A 26548-nucleotide genomic window follows, 5' to 3' on the forward strand; every position below is an offset into this window, starting at 1 on the left:
TAATGTAAGTGTTGACCGGCGCGTGTAAATTTAACATTCATTTGGAAATTTTGGAAATGGACATCTTTAATTTGAAAGAAAATTGCTTTAAAGATATCGGCGATTTGTTCGATAAACTTCCACCAAAAGGTAAAATTTAAAGCAGGCTTAAAGGAATGGCGAAAGAACATGGTAAGTGTATCATAATAAAAAAACGTTCATGTATCTTAACGCATGCAATTTTTAGAATGTGCCATTTGAGTGTGATGAGAGCAGTAAAATTTTGGAATGGTTAGAGAAAATTTCGAACGACTTGAATGTTGCTAAAAATTCGAGAGAGCCTTCGCCTTTACCTAAGTCGTCATGTGATTCCATAGACAGTAGGAGCTTAATTGAACTTTTAAAAAATACCGTAAAAGGCCAGCTTATACTCCAGTGTCGGAAGAAAAAGCGTTTCTAGTTGCCAAAAACCAAAACACATTGTGCCAATGCATTATGCGATATATTCCCCAAAGAAAGGCCGGTAATTTGTAAGAAATATGCCAAGTAACATTGTATGATAGCCGTTTCTTTTAAATATATATATTTGTATATTAGGTTGGTTTCAGTAAATAGGGCAGATTTTTTCGCGAAATTTGTAAGTGTTTACCTTTAGAATTAGTCATCCAGTGAAAAAACACAATTGTGAAAAAATTCGAAACATGTTCAGAAATCCGCTTCCGTTACAAAACTTTGGCTTGTGAAGGCAGGATCCGATTGAGCTTTCGAATTATTACTTTTCGTGACGCGAGAAGCTGTAACATTTGTAGTCGGATTATTGTAACCACCCTAATCTACATAAGTACATAATCATGCAGTTAGCACACTTTTTTTTAGTATATTTGCAGTAATTTACCCACACTTATTTCTTTTTGTTTTCAAGTATAATTGATTTTCTAGAATAAACCAATAAAAAGATGATAAAAAAGTTTTAACGACTACCTTTATATAAATGGACCAACAAATAGAAGGAAATTTTTCCTTTAATACAGACATAATCTTGTTGAATTTTGACTAAAAAACTTTAACAGTAGCTCTTGTAAAAGAATTTTGGGATTTAAAACTATAAAGGTGGCAAACCATGTACTTGGGATTAACTAATTGATTATTTATAATTTAAGCACGCGCTCTACCTTTATAATTCTTTTACAAGAGCTATTATTAAAGTTTTTTAGTCAAAATTCAACAAGATTATGCCTGTATTAAAGGAAAAATTATCTTCTATTTTTTGGTCCATTTATATAAAGGTAGCCCTTAAAATTTTTTTATCATCTTCTTATTTTCACATTTTTAGTGCTGCCTACAAAAAGGCATTTGGAATTTTGGGTTCTGACTCACGGCGCAAGTTTCAAGTCCTTAGTTCAGCGGGAAGTTACTTAAAATCAATTGCAAGATTCGCCTCGTTTTTTAAGGATTTGCAGTTATCTGGACTAGCGCGCCACCTAGCGGAAATTTGTTTTCTATAAGTTGTATTGTCACTAGGCCTCTAACTAAGTGCCAAGTTTCAAGCCTCTAGGTAACCGGGAGGTTAGTTAAAAATGGATTGAAAGATTCCCAAATCAAAACTAATTTTCTTAATATCTCGATCCATGCGCCACCTAGCGAATTTTTTTTATCAAATATTGCATTGTCACCGGGTTCTGACTCACGGCTCAAGTTTCATATCTCCAGCTCACCAGCAAGTTAATAAAAAATAGATTGCAAGATTCCCCTCGTTTTTCAAGGATTTGTAGTTATCTCACTTAGCGCGTCACCTAGCGGAATTTTGTTTTCTGTAGATTGTATTGTCACCAAGCCTCGAGCTGCGTCCCAAATTTCAAATCTCTAGGTCACCGGGAAGTTAGTTAAAAATGGATTGAAAGATTCCCGAATCAAAACTAGTTTTCTTAATGTCTCGATCCGTGCGCCACTAGCGAAATTTTTTTGATCAAATATTGCTTTGTCACCGGGTTCTGACTCACGACCCAAGTTTCAGGTCTCTAGCTCACCGGGAAGTTACTTAAAAATCAATCGCATGATTCCCTGCCTTTTTGCAGGGATTTTCGTTTATCTCGATTCGTCTGCCACCTGGCGGCATTTTGTTTCCACGAATTGTAGTGACATCGACTCACAAATTATGTGCTAAGTTTCAAGTCTCTGGATCACCGAAAAGTTAGTTAAAAGTTGATCGCAAAATTTCCATTTTAACCCTAGAATATCATACTTATTTTTAATACGTAAACATCATACTTCGTCGAATCGACTACGGTAATATTTAAAAGGGTACAAAGAATGTCTCCTGTTTAAAAAAGATGTTATATTTGTATTAATAAATTCTTTTTAATGTATTTTAATAAAATAAGACAAAAACAGTTTAGCTTTTTAATATTATCTATACAAAAAATTAGCAAAAAAAAAAACATATAATCTAAGGAGAAAAACCAAAAACAAAAACATGCGTCGTCGTTTCGACGAAGTGTGATATTCTAGGGTTAAAATAAATTGTCTGTATATCTCGATCCGTGCGCCACCTAGCGGATTTTTTTCACTTGCATTGTAATGTCTCCCAGATCTGAACTATGCTCTATGTATCAAGTGTTTAGCTTAAGGGGAAGTTACCGAAAAAGACTTTTCCGTGTGTCAAAAATTCGTATGGAAATGAGGGAACAAACATGAAAGCGACTTAATATAAAGGTATAAATATAAATATAAATAAAGGTATGAATATAAAAAAGAGTGAAAATTAAATTCTTAGTGAAGGGTTGCACTTAAAGTCAACGATATACAAAAATGCATATTTTTATAAAAAATTTAAGAAATAAATGTATCATATAAAACATTGCAAATACACTTAAAAAAAGTTTGCTAACTTCGGGACCACACCAGTACCAACAAACTCCTTCAGTTTATTTATTTTTTATCTAGGAAACATACTATCTAACTAGAAAGTACTGAAAGAAAAATCCCACGGGAAAGTTGTGTTCTCGATGGGTCAATTCAGATAAAAGCAACTATAATTTTCCGGAAAATTCTAATACACAAGATTTACAAGCAATTTCGCCTAGCGGTAAAAATATACTGGTTATCTGTATTCACACTGTACACTTATTTCTGACTAAAATTTAATATGTTGATAAAAATGAATGTATAAAAAGAATTGTAATACATTTATTTAAGTTTATTTTTTAACACTACCTTTGTACTTACATATATATATTATACATATATGTATATTATACATATGTATATAATATATATGAATGTATGTAAGAGTTGAATACTTACATATAAGGAATGAATGTGTTTTTATTTACAGTCGTATTTTACGAATAAAGAATGTTTGTTTATAATCAAAGACGAGTTTTAATATATTCAAGAAGATTACCTTACATTAATAAGAAGATTATGTTTTCCGCTAATTTAATGAGATAACCAAATAAAAATAAGGAGATGACCTTTTTAGTAAACTCAATAAGAAAATGTAATAAAAATAAGAAGATTATCCTTTTAATAACTTCAATGGGATAACCTTACTAACTTTTTAATAAATTTATTGAGATAACCTAATAAAAATAAGAAGAAAGCTTTCTTTATTAATTCAAAGAAATATCCACATATATATTAGAAGATTTCTGCTTGATTTTATTAAAAAGACAATCGCACTAAAAGTAAGTAGGGATTCTTCTTAAAGAAAAACTATAGAGATATCTTCTTAAATTTGTTATATTTTATTAGGTGATTTCTGCTCTGTTCACAAAGATTGTGAGTTATTTGAACCCCAGGTAAGTGAAACTCTCTTGACATATGTACCTGGATATGTCTTCAACCGTACCGTATCGTATCGTAAGATATTTACGATCATAGCTGATGTTGGATGTTGTAGTCGCAGGAGTATATCGGTCAAGTTTGTTTGCGAGTGACCTGTGGTTCAAATAGCTCACTTCCGCATGTTTTCTTCCCCTGATGAAATAAAAGTATTATGTAGTATCTTATTTTGAATGAGATATGAAGAATAAACGGATCATAATTCCATTCAAAAATGGTTCAAAAATCTCAACCAAAACGATTGAAATATGTTCACGAATATGATCAGAAAATGACTAAGAAAAGCAGTCAAATGTTACTCTAAAACAATTAAAGCTCAATTTTACAATGATATCAAATATGAATAAAAAGCGTTTCGAAATAGGAATCATAAATGATTATTCAAGAATAATCACATTTAAGGTACGTTTTTCTCCCGACGATACATTGATTTTCGAACAGAAAATGCTTTTAAATTTGAACGTTTTTAATCATCTTGGGGTATGATACTTAAATATTTTTTGACCAAAATTTTCAAAAAATGCTGGCTGGGATTTTATATAAAAAATGTTTTTGTGCTACTAAAAAACGTGCTCAAAAAGTACATATCAGCAAGCGTATCGTTTAGGTGTCTTATGCAATTTTTGTAATATAATATATATTTCTTAAATAACCGTATATTTTTTGAGTCTATGTTATGGATTAGGTATATGAAGGTAAGCTATATAGTTTTCTATTATAGGCAACAAATTTTAAATTTTTTTTAACATAGTTTATAAAAAATCAAATTTTAAAATTATATTGCGAACATTTGTAAGGTTTAAAAAAATTGCAGGTGTTTGCAGGAATGGAAAACGATTAAAAAAATAGCTGAACTATTTATCTACACGAGTCAATATAAATAAGTTCCCCCAGCGAAAAAGTTCACGTATTTTTTGCAGGTTGCCCTCATACAATTACCCGCATGGATGCTTTTAGATGAGTGCCTCAAGGACAAGGATTTACAAAGGACAGACTGCTGTATAAAAAGGACAGGCTGCTGTAGTGTCTTACAACACTATTTTTTTTTTTAAACATAATATTGTAACGAATTTTGGGAAATTCCGCTTATTTGAAACCTTCTGCTAACGTTCGAATCGCTGAACTGTCGAATAAATAACTCCAATACTCTGTATTGCAAAATGGGCTTTATTAGACTACTTTGGGAATAGTACAATTTTACTTCACTTCGCAACTAATAGCGTGTTTAAATCAAACTGATTAGTCATTCCTCAGCTTGCGCTGCTTTTATACTCTCTGGTGCCTCGTCAGTGGCGGATCGTGAGCTTGTTTGTTAGGGGGGGGAGGGGGGGGGGGGGTATCAAAAAGTTTCATAAATTTTGTTTTATTTTTATAAAAGCGGTATATTCATGTATAAAATGCCATGCATCGTGAAATGCCAAAACTTTGTGTCTACTGCTATTTTCATGCTCAAGAAAAATCCAAAATTTCTCTTGAATGTTTGCTTTTGATCTGCGTACGGCGCTTAATAACACCAAATTTAAGCTTTCGATTTCAAAGTATTTTCGAAAGTATGTTTGTATTCTATTTTTAAATACTTTTTTGTATTTTTTATTTGGTACTTTTATTATCACTGGTTGTGTAGATTTCATACTTATGTATATAATTTTAATAAAACAAAGTAAATAAATGTTATGTTTAAAGACACAGAGTGAAAATTTCTGAAAGTGATCACCGAAAAACGTCATAATTTATTTTTGAGCAACAAAGGTATTATTTGATAGCTATCGATACTACAAAAAAATCTTGTTTTCGATTTTTCCAAAAAAAACTGTATCCTTAATTATCGCCATTTGAATTTTCTTTGCCTTTTTCTTTTAAAGTTGAATAGCAGCGGATAGGCTCAACCGATTTTGACAATTCAAACACCAATTTGCTTGTAAAATAAATTTCTATTTTTAAAATTGTTGCAAAAACCGTGCAAATAAATTCAAAATAAATGTCCCCTATTGGCATGGTGATTTTAATATTCGTCACAATATTAGTCACAGTTACGATTTGCTGGAGAAGTTTATTAAAAATGTGGAAATGCGGTGGAAAACTAGAAAGAAAAATGTATCCCATTTTCTTAAAAAGAATAAGAATTGGTTATTTTCTACTATATCATTTCCCCGTTGAAAGTAAGCAATTTCAGCCCCGGCCGTCAAAACGTGGAAGACTTACGATAAGTTGTAATGGAAGTGGAACTAGGGACAAGCAAATTAAGCTAGAACATTAACATTAACCTCAGCTTTCCACCGTTGTTGGAAAAAATACTTCTCGTCATTTTCAAAAATATACCAAAAAGATACACAAGATGGTAAAAAGTTCAGCAAAGTAACCAAAACATGCAGTTATAACTCCAGAAGAAGCTATTTCGTTGATTATTAATACAAATATAATACAGAATAGCTGTTAATAGCCCCGGTGTCGATATATTTCCATATTGGAATAAAATCCTAGCTCGAAAGCTCAATGTTTTGCAGAATCCGGTGCGGTTATAGTTGAAGACACTGGAGTTGAGAACGACCTCAATAAACTGTTGCACTTGACAGCCAAACGTTTATGTAAGCTTAAGGAAGAAACTATCAATTCTTTTACTGGCTCTGGACCAACTTTTATATGTAAATGGGGTATAGATGGAAGCTCTGGACAAAGTAACTATAAACAACTTATCTTGTTTTGTTGATTTTCCGACAGGGCGAATAAATGATGTATATTGGAACGATTTTCCGGCATCCCTTGTCAAATTTGGTTTTGAGACAAACCGGTTTCTGCGTTGTGCCATCATCAGTGTCGATTTTCGTTCTCGAGAACGAATGATGACGGAAAATCGTTCCAATATACATCATTTAACTATAAACAAATGACAAGCTGAAACAAAAATGATTCATCTGTAGTGATTATCTCACTTGTTGCCGTACAATTGCGTGATTGTCATGATGAAGCTCACATAATTTCGCAAGGGGAGAAGCGAAAGTAGAAATTGGGGAAAGAAAGAATATATGACAAGCCTAGACCAGGATATGGTTCCACTAATATGGGGAACACTTCCAGAGTATTCTTTCGAAATTGGGAAAGGCTGTAGATATTACAAGAGTTGACAAAGAACTCATTCACAAATTTTACATTATTCTGCGGACAATATCTTGCGTATATGAAGTCGATCCCGAAAAGTTTAACACGTATGCCATGAATACTGAGACAAAGTTTGTTTCGCTTTACCCGTGGTTCTATATGCCACCTTCTATACACAAAGTGCATGTTCACGGAGCTGAAATCATTACATACGCAGTTTTGCTAATTGGACAACTAGGAGAAGAAGGTCAGGAAGAAAAAAATAAAGACTTCAAATTCATTAGAGAGCACATAACCAGAAAAGACTCTGAAAATCATACAAATTAAGATTTATTTAGCTACCTTCTACTGTCTTCTGAGCTAAAAGAGAAAAACACTAAAACACAAAATTAGCCTCGATAGTGATGTTACTAATTTACTCAAATCGCCTGTGTGCAATACTCTATGGGATTCTGATGATGAATAATAATTTACGGTTAATTATTGTTGGAATATACTAAAATAAAATGCAACTCTACAACCCAATTGCATATTGTCAATTACGTCTTCGTCCATTATTATATACCGCTACGTTAGTTTGTATATCCATAATAATATACCTTGTTCTTTTTTCACAATTTAATAAAGTCTAAGTTGATTGTGTATGTACATTTAAGCTTGACACGCGTGTTTTTCTTTACGGCTCTCATTTTGATCCTCGAAAATTCTCTAACAATTATAAATACCTTTATATAAATTTGTATTTTCTTTGTATTCCTTTCGTGAATCTCAATAAAAACAATTCATCTCTTTATAAAATTTGTTTTTTTATAAAAAATCAATACGTATTCCTACAAAAATTTTAACGTTAGCGCAGCTTGTGGCTTAATTCGTGCTAGATACGCACCAACGCACTGCGGCCTGGTTTGGAATCATGTTGATCAAATACGCTTCCGTACTTCCCGATAACTTGGTTTGCCTTAGTCTGATAGTCTTTCTGCAGCCCTTCCATCCATGCAGTGATGTCATCTGAAAGATCAATGTTGCTACTGGTTATGTAAGATTCCTCAATTTGCTCAATTTGCGAGACAGAGATTATGGTACATTCAATAGCGGAGGCCAGCCGTCGCCCCTTGCGATTGAGTGGACTTGGAGATTTGCTCCCATTATTGGAACTGTTAGGGCTGGTACTGCAATAACCTAGAAAGTGCCTTGGCTTTCCCACTTTAAGCATTTGACAACACCATCGTTTTTCTGTTGCGTTCTTTTTAATGCTTCCCAAATTGTATTTACCCAGTATGGCATTTCTACACAATGAGCTTTGTATGCTGGTTTACTCAAAAGTGAGGCTGGTTCCTGAGTCAGTGTATGGGATACCGTTTCAGATGTTGGCTGTGGGTTTGCGTATGTGGCTCGTTTCATTTCGACGTCCCGTATTTAATTTATAAAGCTCAGAATTTTTACCCTCTCGGTGTATTCCACGGATGCGTTCGCATTTGCGAGATGAGCCAATCTTTCTACATCCGAAGCAAACTCCTGCAAAGTCTCGTCACCTTTTTGATAGCAAGTTTGCAATTCTATTTGGTATATCTGTTTCCTGTGCTCGCTGTAACGTAGTCATAGTTTTTCCGCTCTCCTTCGGAAATCGTCTATAGGATTTCAGCTGCTGGCCCCTTCAATGCCACGAATAGTGCAGCAGCTTTATATTCAGCATTCCCGTTGTTCACTGCTGCGGTCTTCTCAAACTGTACCTTAAAAACATGGAAAGGAACAAAACCGTCAAAGGATGCTGTTTTTACATTTGGATTGCTCGCTGAAATTGCTGAGCGGTTTAGCTGCAACTCCTACATGCGTCCTTTTAATGCTTCTATCTCGGTATCAACTTTGTCTTTATGTTGTAAAATTTTTATACCCTGTGCCTCCAGGTATGATGATACCCTTACTCAGCTCCGATGATATGCGGGCCTTTTGTGCTTTCAACCGATAAGCCAACTGAGATGTCATATATGTCTTCTGTTCTTCCATTTGTGATGACATGTAAGTCTTCTGTACTTCCAGTTTCAATCTTAGATGTTATACGTGTCTCCTGCGATTCCAGTTGGGTTTCCATTTTTGTTGATTTCTGATGTTAACAAAGCCAATATCGCATTAGTTTCCCCGCTTGCGACTGCAATCGGACTTTCGTTCTTCTGTTCCATTTTTGTAAAGGTCTCGTCCCCATCAGGATGAAAAACATACTACTCCACATTATTTTCTTCGGACTCCATAACTTCTCGTATTCTTGCGTTAAGTTCGGATTTATTATCGGTTGTAGTCAAACCAGGGTTCTCCAACTCCTTTTTCAGTTGCTGGATCTTCACTTAACTTTGCCATGTTCATTCGAAATCTTCGGAATTTATTCAGCAATTCCTCTTCTGACACCAGTTGTAACGCATTTTGGGAAATTCTGCTGCTTATTTATTTTTCTTTTATGTATCTGTTATTTACATTTTTCTTCTAATTATATGAGTGTGGATCTTTGAGTAATAACTGCTGCTCTTAGGTGATGACTACATGTGTGTATGTGAAATAATCGTTTCGCTGTTAGCTTCGCTGTTTGCATGTTTGTGTGGCTGCTTGGTTTGTTGTTTACATTTACCTGTATGTGTGCTTGCTTACTTTGCTGTTGTTGTGCATTTATTTACTAGCAGCATAGTGCCGCATCGAAATTCCTAACATTCATAACTGTTGAGGGGCGTGAACCCAGGATTTTCGGTGTTGAAGGCGGAGCACGCTACCACCACACTTAGACTTGGGCTGGGACTTGGACTTAGAAAAGGGTGTGGAGAAGAACCAGAGAAAAGTGAAAAGAGGGAAGGAGAAAGAGAAAGATTTAGGCGAATATAGAGAGATATGGATGGATGGAGCGGAAAAGAAGTGAGGGAAAAGACGAAGAGGGAGAAAGAGACGCAGAAAAAGAGAAATGCAGAGGGAAGAATGAATAAACACATAGATAAGGAAAATTGAAAAATTCATATTTCTATGTTTTTATAAAAAAAATTTTAAAACGCTTGAAAAGTTGCCCAATAACAATTTCACACAGAAACTTAATGGTGTCACAATTTTGTTTAATCAAATATTGTATTTTCCCTTCTCATACAGACCAACTTACTTAAACTTAAACTTAACAAGTAAGGAAGGTTAAGTTCGGGTGTAACCGAACATTACATACTCAGTTGAGAGCTATGGTGACAACATAAGGGAAAATAACCATGTAGGAAAATGAACCGAGGGAAACCCTGGAATGTGTTTGTATGACATTCGTATCAAATGAAAGGCATTAAAGAGTATTCTATGAGGGAGTGGGCCATAGTTATATAGGTGGACGCCATTTAGGGATATAGCCATAAAGGTGGATCAGGGTTGACTCTAGAATGCGTTTGTACGATATGGGTATCAAATGAAAGGTGTTAATGAGTATTTTAAAAGGGAGTAATCCTTAGTTCCATAGGTGGACGCCTTTTCGAGATATCGCCATAAAGGTGGACCAGGGGTGACCCTAGAATTTGTTTGTACAATATGGGCATCAAACGAATGGTGTTAATGAGTATTTTAAAAGGGAGTGGGCCTTAGTTCTATAGGTGGATGCCGTTTCGAAATATCGCCATAAAAATGGACCAGGGGTGACTCTAGAATGTGTTTGTACGATATGGGTATCAAATTAAAGGTATTAATGAGGGTTTTAAAAGCGAGTGGTGGTTGTTGTATAGGTGGTCGCCTTTTCGAGATATCGCCATAAAGGTGGACCAGGGGTGACTCTAGAATGCGTTTGTACGATATGGGTATCAAATGAAAGGTGTTAATGAGTATTTTAAAAGGGAGTAATCCTTAGTTCCATAGGTGGACGCCGTTTCGAGATATCGCCATAAAGGTGGACCAGGGGTGACCCTAGAATTTGTTTGTACAATATGGGTATCAAAAGAAAGGTGTTAATGAGTATTTTAAAAGGGAGTAATCCTTAGTTCCATAGGTGGACGTCGTTTCGAGATATCGCCATAAAGGTGGACCAGGGGTGACTTTAGAATATGTTTGTACGATATGGGTACCAAATGAAAGGTGTTAATGAGTATTTTAAAAGGGCGTGGGGCTTAGTTCTATAGGTGGACGCCTTTTCGAGATATCGCCATAAAGGTGGACCAGGGGTGACTCTAGAATGAGTTTGTACGATATGGGTATCAAATTAAAGGCATTAATGAGAGTTTTAAAAGGGAGTGGTGGTAGTTGTATATGTGAAGGTGTTTTCCAGATATCGACCAAAATGTGGACCAGGGTGGCCCAGAACATTATCTGTTGGATACCGCTAATTTATTTATATATGTAATACCTGCCAAGATTTTAAGGGTTTTTTATTTCGCCCTGCAGAACTTTTTCATTTTCTTCTACATAATATGGTAGGTGTCACAACCATTTTATAAAGTTATATTTCGCGTCAATAAAACAATCCAATTACCTTACCATGTTTCATCCCTTTTTCGTATTTGGTATAGAATTATGGCATTTTTTTCATTTTTCGTAATTTTCGATATCGAAAAAGTGGGCGTGGTCATAGTCGGATTTCGTTCGTTTTTCATACCAATATAAAGTGAGTTCAAGTAAGCACGTGAACTAAGTTCATTAAAGATATGTCGATTTTTGCTCAAGTTATCGTGTTAACGGCCATGCGGAAGGACAGATGGACGACTGTGTATAAAAACTGGGCGTGGCATCAACCGATTCCGCCCATTTTCACAGAAAACAGTTAACGTCATAAAATCTATGCCCGTAACAAATTTCAAAAGGATTGGTTAATTTTTGTTCGACTTATGGCGTTAAAAGTATCCTAGACAAATTATATGAAAAAGGGCGGAGCCACGCCCATTTTGAAATTTTCTTTTATTTTTGTATTTTGTTGCACCACATCATTACTGGAGTTGAATGTTGACATAATTTACTTATATATTGTAAAGATATTAAATTTTTTGTTAAAATTTTACTTTAAAAATTTTTTTTTTTTTTAAGTGGGCGTGGTCCTTCTCTGATTTTGCTAATTTTTATTAAGCGTACATAGAGTAATAGGAGTAACGTTCCTGCCAAATTTCATCATGATATCTTCAACGAATGCCAAATTACAGCTTGCAAAATTTTTAAATTACCTTCTTTTAAAAGTGGGCGGTGCCACGCCCATTGTCCAAATTTTACTAATTTTCTATTCTGTGTCGTAAGTTCAACTCATCTACCAAGTTTCGTCGCTTATCTGTCTTTTGTAATGAATTATCGCACTTTTTCGGTTTTTCGAAATTTTCGATATCGAAAAAGTGGGCGTGGTTATAGTGCGATATCGTTCATTTTAATTAGCGATCTGAGATGAGTGCTCAGGAACCTACATACCAAATTTCATCAAGATACCTCAAAATTTACTCAAGTTATCGTGTTAACGGACGGACGGACGGACATGGCTCAAACAAATTTTTTTTCGATCCTGATTATTTTGATATATGGAAGTCTATATCAATCTCGATTCCTTTATATATGTACAACCAACCGTTATCCAATCAAACTTAATATACTCTGTGAGCTCTGCTCAACTGAGTATAAAAATTTAAAATTTTTTTAAAAAGTAGTTATAATAAATAGCTTTTTCATTCTAAAGCCAATCAAATTAAAATAAACGCGGAACTGACATAGATGTTTCACCTAACGCTATAAAAAATAAAAAAAATAAATGTAAGGCGCGATAACCTCCGAAGAGATCTAAGGCCGAGCTTCTCTTCCAATTTGCGTCGTGCTCCTCTTGATTTTTCCCTACAAATTGGCCGGACGGGACCTACATGTTTTATGCCGACTCCGAACGGCATCTGCAAGGCAGATGAGTTTTCACTGAGAGCTTTTCATGGCAGAAATACAATCGGAGCGCTTGCCAGACACTGCCGAGGGGCTTAGAAAAATTTTCTTCTAATTGAAAAATCTTATTTCTAAAATTTTGATGTTGCTTTGCCCGGGAGTTGAACCCAGGGCATACGGTGTGATAGGCGGAGCACGCTCCCATCACACCACGGTGGCCGCCATATATATATATTTAAAAAAAGTCATATTATCTTTTGCTTCAAATGCCAGTGCTACAATTTTCTTTTTTCTGGGTTTTTCCTATTCTTCTTAAATTATTAAAAATAATATATATTTGGTTGTCATTTGTTACATTAAAAATAAAATCCGGAAATCAAAGCAAAACAGACTCGATTTTTCACTCCATTAGGAATTTAATGAATCAATCATGAGATAGTTAAGAATTTGTATTTTGTATGGAATATTAAGTTTTATATAGGCTTTAAGGTAGAAAACTTTATTAACTATTTCGATAAGCTTCTGTGTGAAATTGCCACAAGCATTTACATTTTTTAGCCCTGAGAATATGTAGCCTTTTTTCTGAAAAATATCTTGCAACACTGGATGCTCAGTCCAAAAGATACATCGCTAACGACAGCCTACAGCAGGGCAATAATTTTAGCAGTTTAGAATTGTTTGTGTTTTTACTTTAGTTGTATATTTGCTCCTTTTTCAGAACGTAAACTTTTCGTTGGAATGCTGAACAAAAAATATAATGAGGCCGATGTAAGGCAGTTGTTCACGGGACATGGCATAGTCGAGGAGTGTACGGTGCTGCGGGACCAAAATGGGCAGAGCAAAGGTTGCGCCTTTGTAACATTTGCAACAAAGCATAATGCCATTGGAGCTATTAAGGTAAGTGTGTGTTCAAATGGTTGAGTGAATGCCCAGTTACGACTTGCCATTTGTGGTGCACCACAACGAAAACGGTGTACATAAGCAGAATGCAATTTGGGTATGGCGCAAGAGTTTTTAAGTACCATTTTATTTAAAATTATGTGCGTGGTGTAGTCCATGTATAAGTACATATGGGTATTTATAACAGCTTAACCCTCTAATTCATGAATTTTTATGTGGCTTCAAAAAATTTAATTAGATTAATTTCATGTATCTGAGCTCGAATCTGATAATAGTTTTTTAATTCGACTTTTCTTTTTCGGGAAATAATTAAAAAAGTGCAATCCGCCTTGAGGCGGACCCATGCAACAACGCCTGGATAGTTATAAAAAAGAAAACAGCAATATATTTCGAATCTTAAACATTTTCAGAGATTTATTTCAAAGTTGTTTTTATTGTTTAGTGTGAAATTCTATAAAACATTGTTTTGTTGTAGGAACATAAATTTATTTCACATTTTACCCAAAATGCTTGGGTTTCTGATTTACAACCTGGATACTTGCACATTTTCTTTCCGGATCCATCTAAAAATTTACACCAATGTCTTGATTGTCATAGTGAATGTCTATTGGTAGCATGTACGCCTTTTTCGCCTTTGGTTGAGGGGAAGCTAAATGCGGGCGAACACGTTTCGGAGACGGAGTTGAACGTATCCAACATAATACTTCTGCAACTTCTGTTCTGAACTCAGGTAGGGTATACTGCTCTTCATTAGGATTTTGATGCAACCTCTTGTACAATATATAAGAATTAACCATAACCGCATCTAGTAAATGATAGAATAAGCGAGCTGTCCACTTTTTTGTTTTCATTCGAATATGGTATCGTCTGATAAGGCCATCCAATAAGTCGACTTCACCCATATGTTTTGCTGTATTCTTTGAGTATTGCTGGGCAGCTTATATCAATTTTTACTTCGTCTTTTCGATCCCAAAGTGTTATTGTTTAGAGTTATGATGCGACTTATAAAGGGTTCTGATCCCACATAACTAGAAAGAAGTCGAACTGGCCTTGTATCGTACCACAGAACATTGCTTACTTCCACGCCAAAAACTGCTCCAACGTACTGTTCGGAAAAGCCACGACTTACATTTTTCTTTTGGAGCTCAGCATCAGTAGAAAGTTTATTGCTCGGAACGCGATTTGCCCGCACTGTTCACAATCCCTAAATTCCGTCGCTTTTCAAATAAACTAGTAGTCCTACTGATGTGTAGAAAATATCGAAGTATAGGATGCGATTTATATTGATAAAGAATTGTCATTAAAGTGAAGTTTTGATCGGGGCTCCTCAAAACGATTACAAGTCATTGCTAAGCGTGCCGGTTCCAGAGAATACTGCCCGCAATACAAGCGAGAACTCGGATACCGGAAAACTTTTCGAAGTTCCACTTCGTCAGTTTTAAACTTTGTAGAAATATCGTTTTGGGTGACATAAAGATTCATTTGAGTAGCTAAAGTCTGGATAAAAAAATGTATCAAATACCTGTAATATCTGGAACGTAAATAAAAATTAATTTAAAGACATACCTTTAGAAAATCGTTTGAAACAAAGTATTGAAAACAATCATATGGTGTTCGTAAATTTTTTGGAAAATCTGGGGTGTCCTTGTCACCTCGAAAAAACATAAATTCCATAATTTCATTGTCAGACGGTAATTGTTCAAAAAAATTTTGTATTTCATCATCTGATAAGTTTTTATCATTTGACGGGAACATTTCTAATAATAAAATGAAAATTTAAACGTAAAGTAGTAACGTGGCTCTTTTTCAGCAAAGGCTACGAAAATAAACACACGTATCTGCATGGGTCCGCCTCAAGGCGGGGTTATTTAAATTCAATTTACTTACCTTCTTACTATAAATATTTTCAAAAATAATGCTTCTTATGTATAAATAATACTATTTAAATTCGTATTCAATTTTTTATTCCGCTCTCCAGCACCACAAACTATTTTTAATTTTTTTATAAATAAGCAAAATGCAGCGCAAACAATTAAAACCACGCGAATTGGATCAACGCAACTTCAAACTGATATAAGCTCAAAGCCAACATTTTCATGACAAAACTAATAGCACATAAATGAAGCTTGAGATATTCTGCACAGACTTGTATAAAATTTGTTTTAAAAATTTTAAAACTTTTAAATTAATTAGTGTGGGAGTATGCACTAGAGGGTTAACAGAACTTGTAAATACTTGAAACTTGCATTGCTCATTTATAGTAGACAAAAAAACCGGAAATTCGGCTTTTTAAAATTCTGTCCAACCTTTTCCCTTTTTTTTCAGTCATAACTGCGCTTTGCGCTTTCTCTGCGGCGAATCGCGCTTGTTCTAAACTAGAGTCGAACTATCGAATGAAGAGACGGTTATAGTTCTAAGTGCAAGGTGCGATATCCTCCGAAGAGATTATAGGCCGAGCTTCCCTACCAACTTGTGTTGTGTGCTCCTTTTAATTTTTTCTACAAATTGGCGTGACGCTACCTACATGTCCTATGCCGACTCCGAACGGCATCTGCAAGGCAGGTGAATTTTCACTGAGAAGTTTTCCGTGGCGGAAATAAACTCGGAGTGTTTGCGACCCCGCTTAGAAAAATATTTTCTAATTGAAAAAAAAAAAAAACGTTTCTCTAAATTTTCAATGTGCTTTGACCGGAAGTTGTACCCACGATCTACCACCACACCATGGCGGCCGCCGTTTTCACTTAAACCTCCTTCGATACACGCCGTCGACATCCCGGAAAAGACCATACATCTTCCCGAAATTTTTTCTTTCGAAAACTCCAAACTGTTTCTATCGAACTTGTAAGCTCTTACAGAAAACTATTTAGAAGCGAATTTCTTCTCTCGCATAAAACCAACAATATTGCTGTCCTCCCTTTTTAATGCTTTGCCTCATGCTGTCCATCTGTTTAAGGTGACACTTATCAGCATTTGCACTGACAAGTTTATAGGCACTAGCCATTTATATATATTCCCGATATATTTCTGCCTATAAATGGTTCTAAGCTTTTGTCATCTTAGTTTGTCATACCGCACGTTTTATTGATGAGCGATGTATGTAAATCAAAATTTAAAATTTTTCAACAGCCGTCTGGTGAGATTGTGTGCAAATACATAAATAGAATAAAACTTTGTTTGCTCTTTCCCAACAAATTTAAATTTTGATTCACATATATTTAAAATAAAACGTAACAGATATGCACTACCATTTGTTTCTATATTTTTACAAAGCTTATCTAAGTTTCATTGTAATCGGATAACTGGCTAAATATGTTTCTGCAAGGGAAAAAATATATTAACACATTTAATTTATATGAAAAACTAGCATACCCGGCAGACGTTGTTCTGTCCTAAATTTGGTCTATCTACATACATTTTAATAAGCTTTTTCCGTCTAACTCTGCGTTCGCCCCCTACACTTTTCCTAATCTTTGTATTCACTCCTCCCTCCGTATTTTTCTCTCCATCTATCTCCATCTTCGTCACATTCTATCTCTTTCTCAGTCTCCTTCTCTCCTTTCTCTTCTCTCAAGTTTTTCTCATTCTTCTTCATATCTTATTGCCAGTCCCAGAGGGTGGTCTGTATTTTGTCCAGTCCCACTCCGAGTCTCAGTCTCAGTCCCAGTCCTAGTCCTAATCCCAGTCCCAGTCCGTCTCTGGTCTGCTTCCCGGAAAAAACATCTAAATACTATTTATAGGCAAATTTATATACCAAATTTCAGGCAAATCGAATAGAACGTATGTAATTAGGAATTTGGGTATTATTAATTCATGTCTTTATTTCGGCTTCGCATGCATATTTATCAGTTTTGCCAGGTTGATGCGACTAAATAGAATATCACAATGAAAATTACTTTAAAACTCTCAGCAACAGCTTTCATTTGATATCCATAATACACACATATTCTAGGGGTATCCGGGTCCATGTTTTGGCCTATATCTCGAGACCCTAGTCACCCAGCGGTGTAAAACTTACTCTGTACCAAAGCATACAGCGACAGCTTCAATTTGATACCCATAGTGTAAAAACACATCCTAGTGTTACCCTGATCCACGTTTTGGCCTATATCTCGAGACCCTAGTCACCCAGAGGTATGAAAATTACCCTCTACTAAAGCACTCATCAACAACTTTCATTTGATATCCATATTCTATAAACACATTCTAGTGGTACCCGGGTCCACGTTTTGGCCTATATCTCGAGACCCTAGTCAGCCAGGGGTATGAAGGTTACCCTCTACTAAAGCACTCATCAACAGCTTTAATTTGATATCCATATCCTATAAACACATTCTAGGGGTACCCGGGTCCACCTATTGGCCTATATCTCGAGACCCTATTCACCCAGGGGTATGAAAATTACCCCCTACTAAAGCACTCATCAACAGCTTTCATTTGTTATCCATATCCTATAAACACATTCCAGGGGTACCCGGGCCCACGTTTCGGCCTATATTTCGAGACCCTAGTCACCCAGGGGTATGGAAATTACCCTCTACTAAAGCACTCAGCAACAGCTTTCATTTGATATCCATATTCTATAAACACATTCTAGGGGTACCCGGGTCCACATTTTGGCCTATATCTCGAGACCCTGTGCGTCGATCCTGAATTTTCTTTGCTATAAACCTCGCGAAGCCCGAGACCTTTCCAACCAATGCAAAACCGTGGAAATCGGTTGGTGCGTTCTGGAGTTATAGCGTCAGGAAAAAAAACCCGACTTATTTCCTATTCCTAATCCTGGTCCCAGTCCGTCTCTCGATAATATATTACTCTGTTCTAAAGCACTCATCAACAGCTTTCATTTTATATCCATATTGTATAAACACTGTCTAGGCATTCACTGGCCCACATTTTGGCCTATATCTCGAGACCCTAGTCACCCAGGGGTATGAAAATTACCCTCTACACAACTAAAGACTCTCCTGAATTAAAAAAAAAGTCATAGTACCTCTAAATCGCGGGCCCCCTCAGAAACCCGCCCACACCCTCTCGGCGGGCCTGGTGATGTGCTATACTTGATATCATTCGCTATAATATTTTTTATTGATAAGCAGGTTGTTTAATTAAACACCAAGCAATTACACGAAAGTATATTCGCACCACCTGATAATATGAGTGCCACTGCGTATACGTAACATTTTATTATTACGTATAAGCAAACAAAAAAATTGCAATAAAATAATATTGCGACTATAAACTGAGATATAACCTATCCTATCTCTCAATTTAGATCAAACTACATACGGGGTACAAAACAGATTCAAAATCGGTTCAGAAGTTTGGGAGTCCATCGAGCCCTAAAATGTTGTGACAGGTTTTTTTTATATATTAAGACTAGAAGACCCGGCAGACATTGTCCTGCCCTAAATTCGGGCTATCTGCATACATTTTAATAAGCTTTTTCCGTCTGACTCTGCCCTCCCCCCTCTTCACTTTTTCCTAATCCTTTTGTTCGCTCCTCCCTCCGTATTTTTCGCTTCATCTATCTCCATTTTCGTCTCATTCTATCTCTTTCTCAATCTCCTTCTCTCTTTTCTCATTAAATTTTTTCTCATTCTTATGCATCCCTTATTGCCTGTCCCAGAGGGTGGTATGTATTTCCAGTCCCAGTCCCACTCCGAGTCTCAGTCCCAGTCCTAGTCCTAATCCCAGTCCCAGTCCCTCTCTGGATAATATATTACTCCGTACTAAAGCACTCATCAACAGCTTTAATTTGATATCCATATTGTATAAACACTACCTAGGCATTCACTGGCCCACGTCTTGGCTTATATCTCGAGACCCTAGTCACCCAGGGGTATTAAAATTACCCTCTACACAACTAAAGACTCTCCTGAATTAAAAAAAAATGTCATAGTGTCATGGTACCTCTAAATCGCGGGCTCCCTCAGGGTTGCTTTACGAAGTAAGGAAAACGGGGAATAATTCAATCCGCTTTAGCGAAAACTGTAGTTGAAAAGTACCCTTAGTAGTCCTAAAGTAGTGATAATAAATTTGTAGGCAAATGCCAAGAGGTTTTGGAGGGAATAATTGATTTTCTGTTAAATATTTGTGAATTCATAAAGAGTTATGTTGGTTTGATCATTCTTTCAGAATTTGTTTGAATAATGCCGTACGTTAGAATTTTGTTCAAAAATAAACTATCTCAAAATTTGTTTAAAAAATTCCCTATATGAGCATAAGTTCAATGCACTTTGACAATAAGAGGGAGTTAATGAAAGGCGTTTTGAGATAAGGCGTTCTTTAATCTAATTCTAACATAGGGCGTTTTTGTTACAAATTCTGAAATGGGAAATTTTTTAAAAATATTTTGAGATTGGAGCATTCTGAACAGGCAGCTGATATGGGGTGATACTTTATTCAGTAGCCGCAATAAACCGACAAAAAAAAGATAAAATGGCTTTTTGTCTAAGAACTTTATATTCCGGCCTTAACTTTGACAGAGGAGTTAAGCTTTTGTGTGGTCATGCTACACATGGTGTATTCACCTTTTTTTCTGAAATTTCAGAAAGCTCTTTTCTGTTAAGTATTCATAGAAGTGTTACGGATAAACCGTTAGTTTAGAATATTCCGAATACGTTCGCTTGATATTACCTCAGGAGGACTATATCAAGTAAGTATATATGTACATAATTTCCAAATATAAACCGATTCCCCAAATTCTTAAAGGGAGACGAATGTTCCGAACATACGGTATGAATAAGTTAACATGCTTAATGAGTACATTTTGTTATGCCATCTCCATTATTTACTAATGAAATTTTTACGCGAATCGATTTACTAGTCGAGTTTTTGACGTTGAGCGATGAATTTTGAATTGGTTTAGGTTTCGTATGTTCATAGGTTTACGAAAGTGCAGGATTCCTTGGTGTCCGTACTTTTCATAAAACCTATGTTCAGCCACACTAATAGATCATGGCATAGTTAATAAATTCATCATAAAATTAAAGTAAATGTGCCAAGGAATTATTCAGTTCAGTGCTTATTGGGTATTTGTAAACTGATTGCTTCCTGTTTCTACTACTAATATTTTTCGAAAAAATCACAGTTACCGGATGTCAATTCGATTTGGGAGCAAAATGGCTGCAATCATTGTGAATTCATACAAGTGAAAAATCGCTCATTTGTCCATTGCCATACCTAGCTGTCAAATAATAGCTGACAGGGATGAATGGCCATTTGTATTTCAAATCAGCTTTACTTTTAATTGCGTATAGAGAAAATCAGACTAAATATTGATTTTAATTTCTAAAATCTAGGTATTAGATAAAATATGAGCAACCGGTTAAGCAAACATTTTAAAATATGCAAATAACGCAATGTACCAGTCGCCTTAAAAATTTTTTGAAAAAACTATTGAGCAAATGATTTAAGTTATCGAACAGCGATTTAACAGGTGATCCAGGCTGTTTACTATTGTGATCATTTTTTTCAAACATTCGCCACTTGTATGAACTCACAATGGATTGAATTATGGAAAATATGCGACATCCAAATTTGTTTTCATGTCAAAAACAAATTTAACAAGCAAATAAGTCTAAGTTCGGTTGAAACCGAACACTACATACCCAGCTGTACACTTGAATTGCTGTTGTTGTTTGTTTTGGGTGCTTAATAGTGTTAAAAGGCTGCGCAATAATACATATATATATATACATATGGTTCTATTCTGAACTAGTTTTCGTTTAAAAGAAGCAGAAAGGATACAGAGGCTAACACCAATGACCTTGAGCGGGTAATAATGCAGTTTTCCTTCAGATATGGGGATTTCCCTACTGTTTATTTTAAAATAAAGATATAACAGAACAATAAACATAAACACACAAGTGCCATTGTGGTAAAAAGCGTTATTACAAAAAAAGGGCAGGGTTATTAGCGAAAATTTCCATATTTTACTAGAAGTAGCTTATTACCTGCATCTACGCACTTTTACAAAATCTTTTATATAAAAGAAGGCGATTTAACCGATTTAGTCCATTTTGACTGAAAATATTTCCTGTTAAACACCAAATTTTTCGCCGAGTTATGGCTCCGGAAACGTTGGGAAATACATTGTAAGAAAGGGCAGGGCCACGCCCATTTTTCAAAATTTGAATTTTTTCCCATTTCTTGTTATAATAGCACAAAATACGATTGGTACAAAACCATTTTTCGCTAAGATTTAACTTATTATTTTTGCCTACGACTCTTTTTAATGTCATTTATATAAAAGGGGGCGTGCTCCTTAACCAATCTTATCTATTTTTACTAGAAATATTTCCTGCTATAAGGAAAATATGTGTACCCAATTTTGTTACGATATGTAAATTTTTCTTCGAGTTATAGCTCCCGAAACTTGGAAAATTGCTTAGACAAAAAAGGGGCGGTTTTTCATTTTCAAAAAGTTTAGTTAACTTAGCTAAGTTATAGCTTATTATTCTAATCTACGACCCTTTTAAATTTGTTTTACATCTAAGTTGCCGTAGTCTTTAACCGATCCCGTTCATTTTTTCTAGAAATATTTTCTACTATAGGGAACATTTGTCCACCCAACTTTATTACGATCCGTTAATTTTTCTTCGAGTTATGGCTCCCGAAACATAGAAAAATGCTTAGTCACAAAAGGAGCGGTGCCAAACCCATTTTAAAAAATGTTAGTGTTTTCCAATTTACTGTTATAATTCAATTTAAAAAGTAAAATTTTATTGATACAAAGCTCTTTTTCGCTAAGATATAGCTTATTATTTTCGTCTACGACCCTTTTAAAAATCTTGTATATAAAAGTGGGCGTGGTCTTTAACCGATCTCGTCCATTTTTTCTAGAAATATTTCCTGCTATAGAGAAAACTTGTGCACCCAATTTTATTACGATCCGTTAATTTTTCTTCGAGTTATGGCTCCCGAAACATAGAAAATTGCTTAGTCATAAAAGGGGCGTTACCACGCCTATTTTTTTAAATTTTAAGTTTTTCCTATTTACTTTTTGGGAAATGTAATACCATTGAAATAAAGCCCTTTTTGAAAAGATATAGCTTATTTTTTTCGTCCACGACCCGATTGGTTTAACGATTTTTGATTTATGATTAATAATATTTCTAAAATATATTTTATCACAAGTGGGCGGTCCCACGCCCATTTAAAATTTTTTTGTTCAATATCAGTCCAAACGTCAAATTTCAACATACTAGGTATATTATTTGTTAAATAATCAGGTTTTTTTGTGTTTTCCGAAATGTTATATATATAAAAAGTAGGTGTGGTTATCATCCGATTTCGCTTATTTTCAATACCAATCGATTCTGGATCCAGATAAGCTCGTGTACCAGATTTGGTGAATATATCTCAATATTTGCTTAAGTTATCGTGTTAAAGGACAGACGGAAGGGCAGACATGGCTCAATCAAATTTTTATACTCAGCTGAGCAGAGCTCACAGAGTATATTAATTTTGTTCGCATAACGGTACCCCGTAACGGCATAAACTAATCGAGATAGATATAGACTTCTATATATCAAAATGGTCTGGGTGAAAGAAGCAATTCATTTAGCCATGTCCGCCCGTCCGTCCGTCTGTCCGTTAACAGAATAACTTGAGTAAATTTGGTATCTTGATAATTTGGTATGTAAGTTCCTGGGCACTTATCCCAGATCGCTATTTAAAATTAACAAAATCGGACTATAACCACGCCAACTTCACCGATATCAGAAGTTTCGAAAACCCGAAAAAATGCGATAATTCATTACCAAAGACGGATAAAGGGATGAAATTTGGTAGGTGGGTTGACCTTATGACGCAGAATAGAAAATTAGTAAGATTTTGGACAGTGGGCTTGGCACCGCCCACTTTTAAAAGAAGGTAATTTAAAAGTTTGGCAAGTTGTAATTTGGCAGTCGTTGAAGTTATCATGACGAAGTTTGGCAGGAAAGTTACCTATTTCCTATTACTATATACGTTCTAGATAAAAATTAGCAAAATCGGATGACGAACACGCCCACTTAAAAAAAAAATTTAAGTAAAATTTTTACAAAAAATTTAATATCTTTACAGTATATAAGTAAATTATGTCAACATTCAACTCCAGTAATGGTATGGTGCAACAAAACACAAAAATAAAAAAAAATTTCAAAATGGGCGTGGCTCCGTACTTTTTCATTTAATTTGTCTAGAATACTTTTAGTGCCATAAGTCGAACAAAAATCCAATCCATGTGAAATTTGTTAAGGGCATAGCTTCTATGATGATAACTCTTTTCTGTGAAAACGGGCGAAATCGGTTGAAGTTACGCCCAGTTTTTATACAAGTCTCGATATCGAAAATTACGAAAAATTAAAAAAATGCCATAATTCTATACCAAATACGAAAATGGGATGAAAGGTGGTAAGTGGATTGGTTTTTTGACGCAAAATATACCTTTAGAAAAAAACTTTGTAAAATGGGTGTGACACCTACCATATTAAGTAGAACAAAATCAAAAATGTCTGCTGGGCGAAATCAAAAGCCCTTAGAATCTTGGCAGGAATACTGTTCGTGGTATTACATATATAAATAAATTAGCGGTATCCGACAGATGATGTTCTGGGTCACCCTGGTCCACATTTTCATCGATATCTCGAAAACTCCTTCACATATACAACTACAACCACTCCCTTATAAAACCCTCACTAATACCTTTAATATGATACCCATTTCATACAAACACGTTCTAGAGTCACCCCTGGTCCACCTTTATGGCGGTATCTCGAAAAGGCGTCCACCTATATAACTAAGGCCCACTCCATTTTAAAATACTAATTAGCACCTTTCATTTGATACCCATATCGTACAAACACATTCTAGAATCACCCCTGGTCCTTTATGGCGATATCTCGAAAAGGCGTCCACATATACAACCATGGCCCACTCCCTTTTAAAAGACTTTCTATTTGATACCTATGTGATACACACATATTCCAGGGTTACCTTAGGTTCATTTTCCAACTTGGCGATTTTCCCTTATTTTGTCTCCAAAGCTCTCAGGTGAGTATGTAATGTTCGGTTACACCCGAACTTAGCCTTCCGTACTTGTTTTTCGATACTGATGATTTTGATATATGGAAGTCTATATTCGATTCCTTTATACCTGTAAAACCAACCGTTATCCAATCAAAGTTATAATACCCTGTGTACAAGTACAGCTGTATATAAAACAAATGGCCAATTCACAAGGGTGTCGTATTCATGCGAAATTTTAAAATTTGAGATGGTTTCAATATAAAATTTTATTAAAGCATAGTACATACATACTGCGAATAGGAGATGTTGTGAACCGCTTAATTGTTTGATAAATGGAAATATAAGTTTCTAGAATTTTAAAATGTAAACTTAGCATCATTGTTTTTCCTGTGTAGGTACTTCCATATTTGGCACTCAACTGAGCAAAGCTTAGGATGCCGCAAATTATATTAAAAAGAAACGCCACTTAGGTTGAAAAGAGTCGCTAGAGATCTCTAAAAAAACGCGGTAGAATTATTCTTCAGAAATAAGTTTTTTCGGGTGTAACAGAAGATTGTATAAATAGGTACTAAGCTGTCACCTTCAATCGCTTAAAAATTAAGTTAAGTAAGCTATTTTACACCTTTTAAAAGTAGCGACTCTAAAATTAATTGCAAAATATTTTGCGACCTATCATGACTGCATGATGATGCTATTCTATAAATTAAAGATTCTATAACCCGCAGACTGTTTGGATGATTAATTATCGAATTTTCCTCCATATCAATACAAATTGATTACTCCTGTGACTAAATATTGAGTTTTCGTACAATTTAATCGATAATCAAAAATTTAAATTCCGATCTCTCCCCCTTTTTTCGTTGATCCCTCATTCCTCTATTAGAAAATCTCCCCCTACCACAGCTTATCATCTTTTTTCTCTCCCCATCTTTTTTTCTTTCTTTCTCTTACACTTTCTTCTAAATCTGCTTTTTCTTATTTTCTTCTTACCTTTTTAAGATTAACTGAAAAATTTCAATAACGCGCACGCTGTCTTTCACCATTTTCTGTACCCTACGATGAGTCAAGTAAATAAGTACATATAAAATCGCGAAATTTCATTCGACTCCATCAACTGGTTTAAGCTATAAACAAACAGACGCGATATATTTCGGAGAAGACCCAGGTAGAGACTCTTTTCCAATTTCAATCCGAACGGCATTGTCAGGTAGATGAATTTTCGCTGAAAAGCTTTTCATGGCAGAAATATAATAGGAGTGTTTGCGAAACTTTTTCCAAAGTATTTGAAGTTGATTTTCCCAGAGCTTGAATCCAGGATCTTCTGTATGGGAGGCGATCACGCTACCTCCGTGCCATGGCGGCCGAAGCTATAAGCCGTAACATACATACATACATACAGAAATAAATATAGTTGAAAATATATCGCACACCCAGATCTAAACAGCGCACATAGAGGTATTTGAGCAATCTGGGCGGGCAAAATTATTTTTTGGTTTTAAATAGTTTAAATATGTTACTCATGGTGATTTCAGTTATATTTAACTATATATTTTATTTTATTATATATACAGTGGTCCAAAAAAGTCTACGGACAGCAAAGTTTCTTAAAAAATCATTGTTATACTCAGTTGAGCAGAGCTCACAGAGTATATTAACTTTGATTGCATAACGGTTGGTTGTACAGGTATAAAGGAATCGAGATAGATATAGACTTCCTTCCATATATCAAAATCATCAGTATCGAAAAAAAATTCGATTGAGCCATGTCCGTCCGTCCGTCCGTCCGTCCGTCTGTCCGTTAACACGATAACTTGAGTAAATTTTGAGGTACCTTGATGAAATTTGGTATGGAGGTTCCTGGGCACTCATCTCAGATTGC

The 26548-nt window shown here is 35.2% G+C and overlaps 1 protein-coding gene across 10 annotated transcripts in view; it reads left to right on the forward strand.

Moving 5' to 3' along the window:
- Positions 1-26548, forward strand: part of LOC137240360 (CUGBP Elav-like family member 1) — a 1194531-nt gene that overhangs the window by 821046 nt on the left and 346937 nt on the right. For all 10 annotated transcript variants that reach the window (XM_067766480.1, XM_067766472.1, XM_067766481.1 and 7 more), the window contains one exon: positions 13475-13653. In XM_067766480.1, coding sequence (XP_067622581.1) covers positions 13475-13653 — 179 coding nt within the window. The remainder of the gene's footprint in view (positions 1-13474; positions 13654-26548) is intronic.

The sequence above is a fragment of the Eurosta solidaginis genome, chromosome 2, assembly GCF_040869045.1.
Source record: "Eurosta solidaginis isolate ZX-2024a chromosome 2, ASM4086904v1, whole genome shotgun sequence".
In the NCBI taxonomy this organism is placed as follows: Eukaryota; Metazoa; Arthropoda; class Insecta; order Diptera; family Tephritidae; genus Eurosta; species Eurosta solidaginis.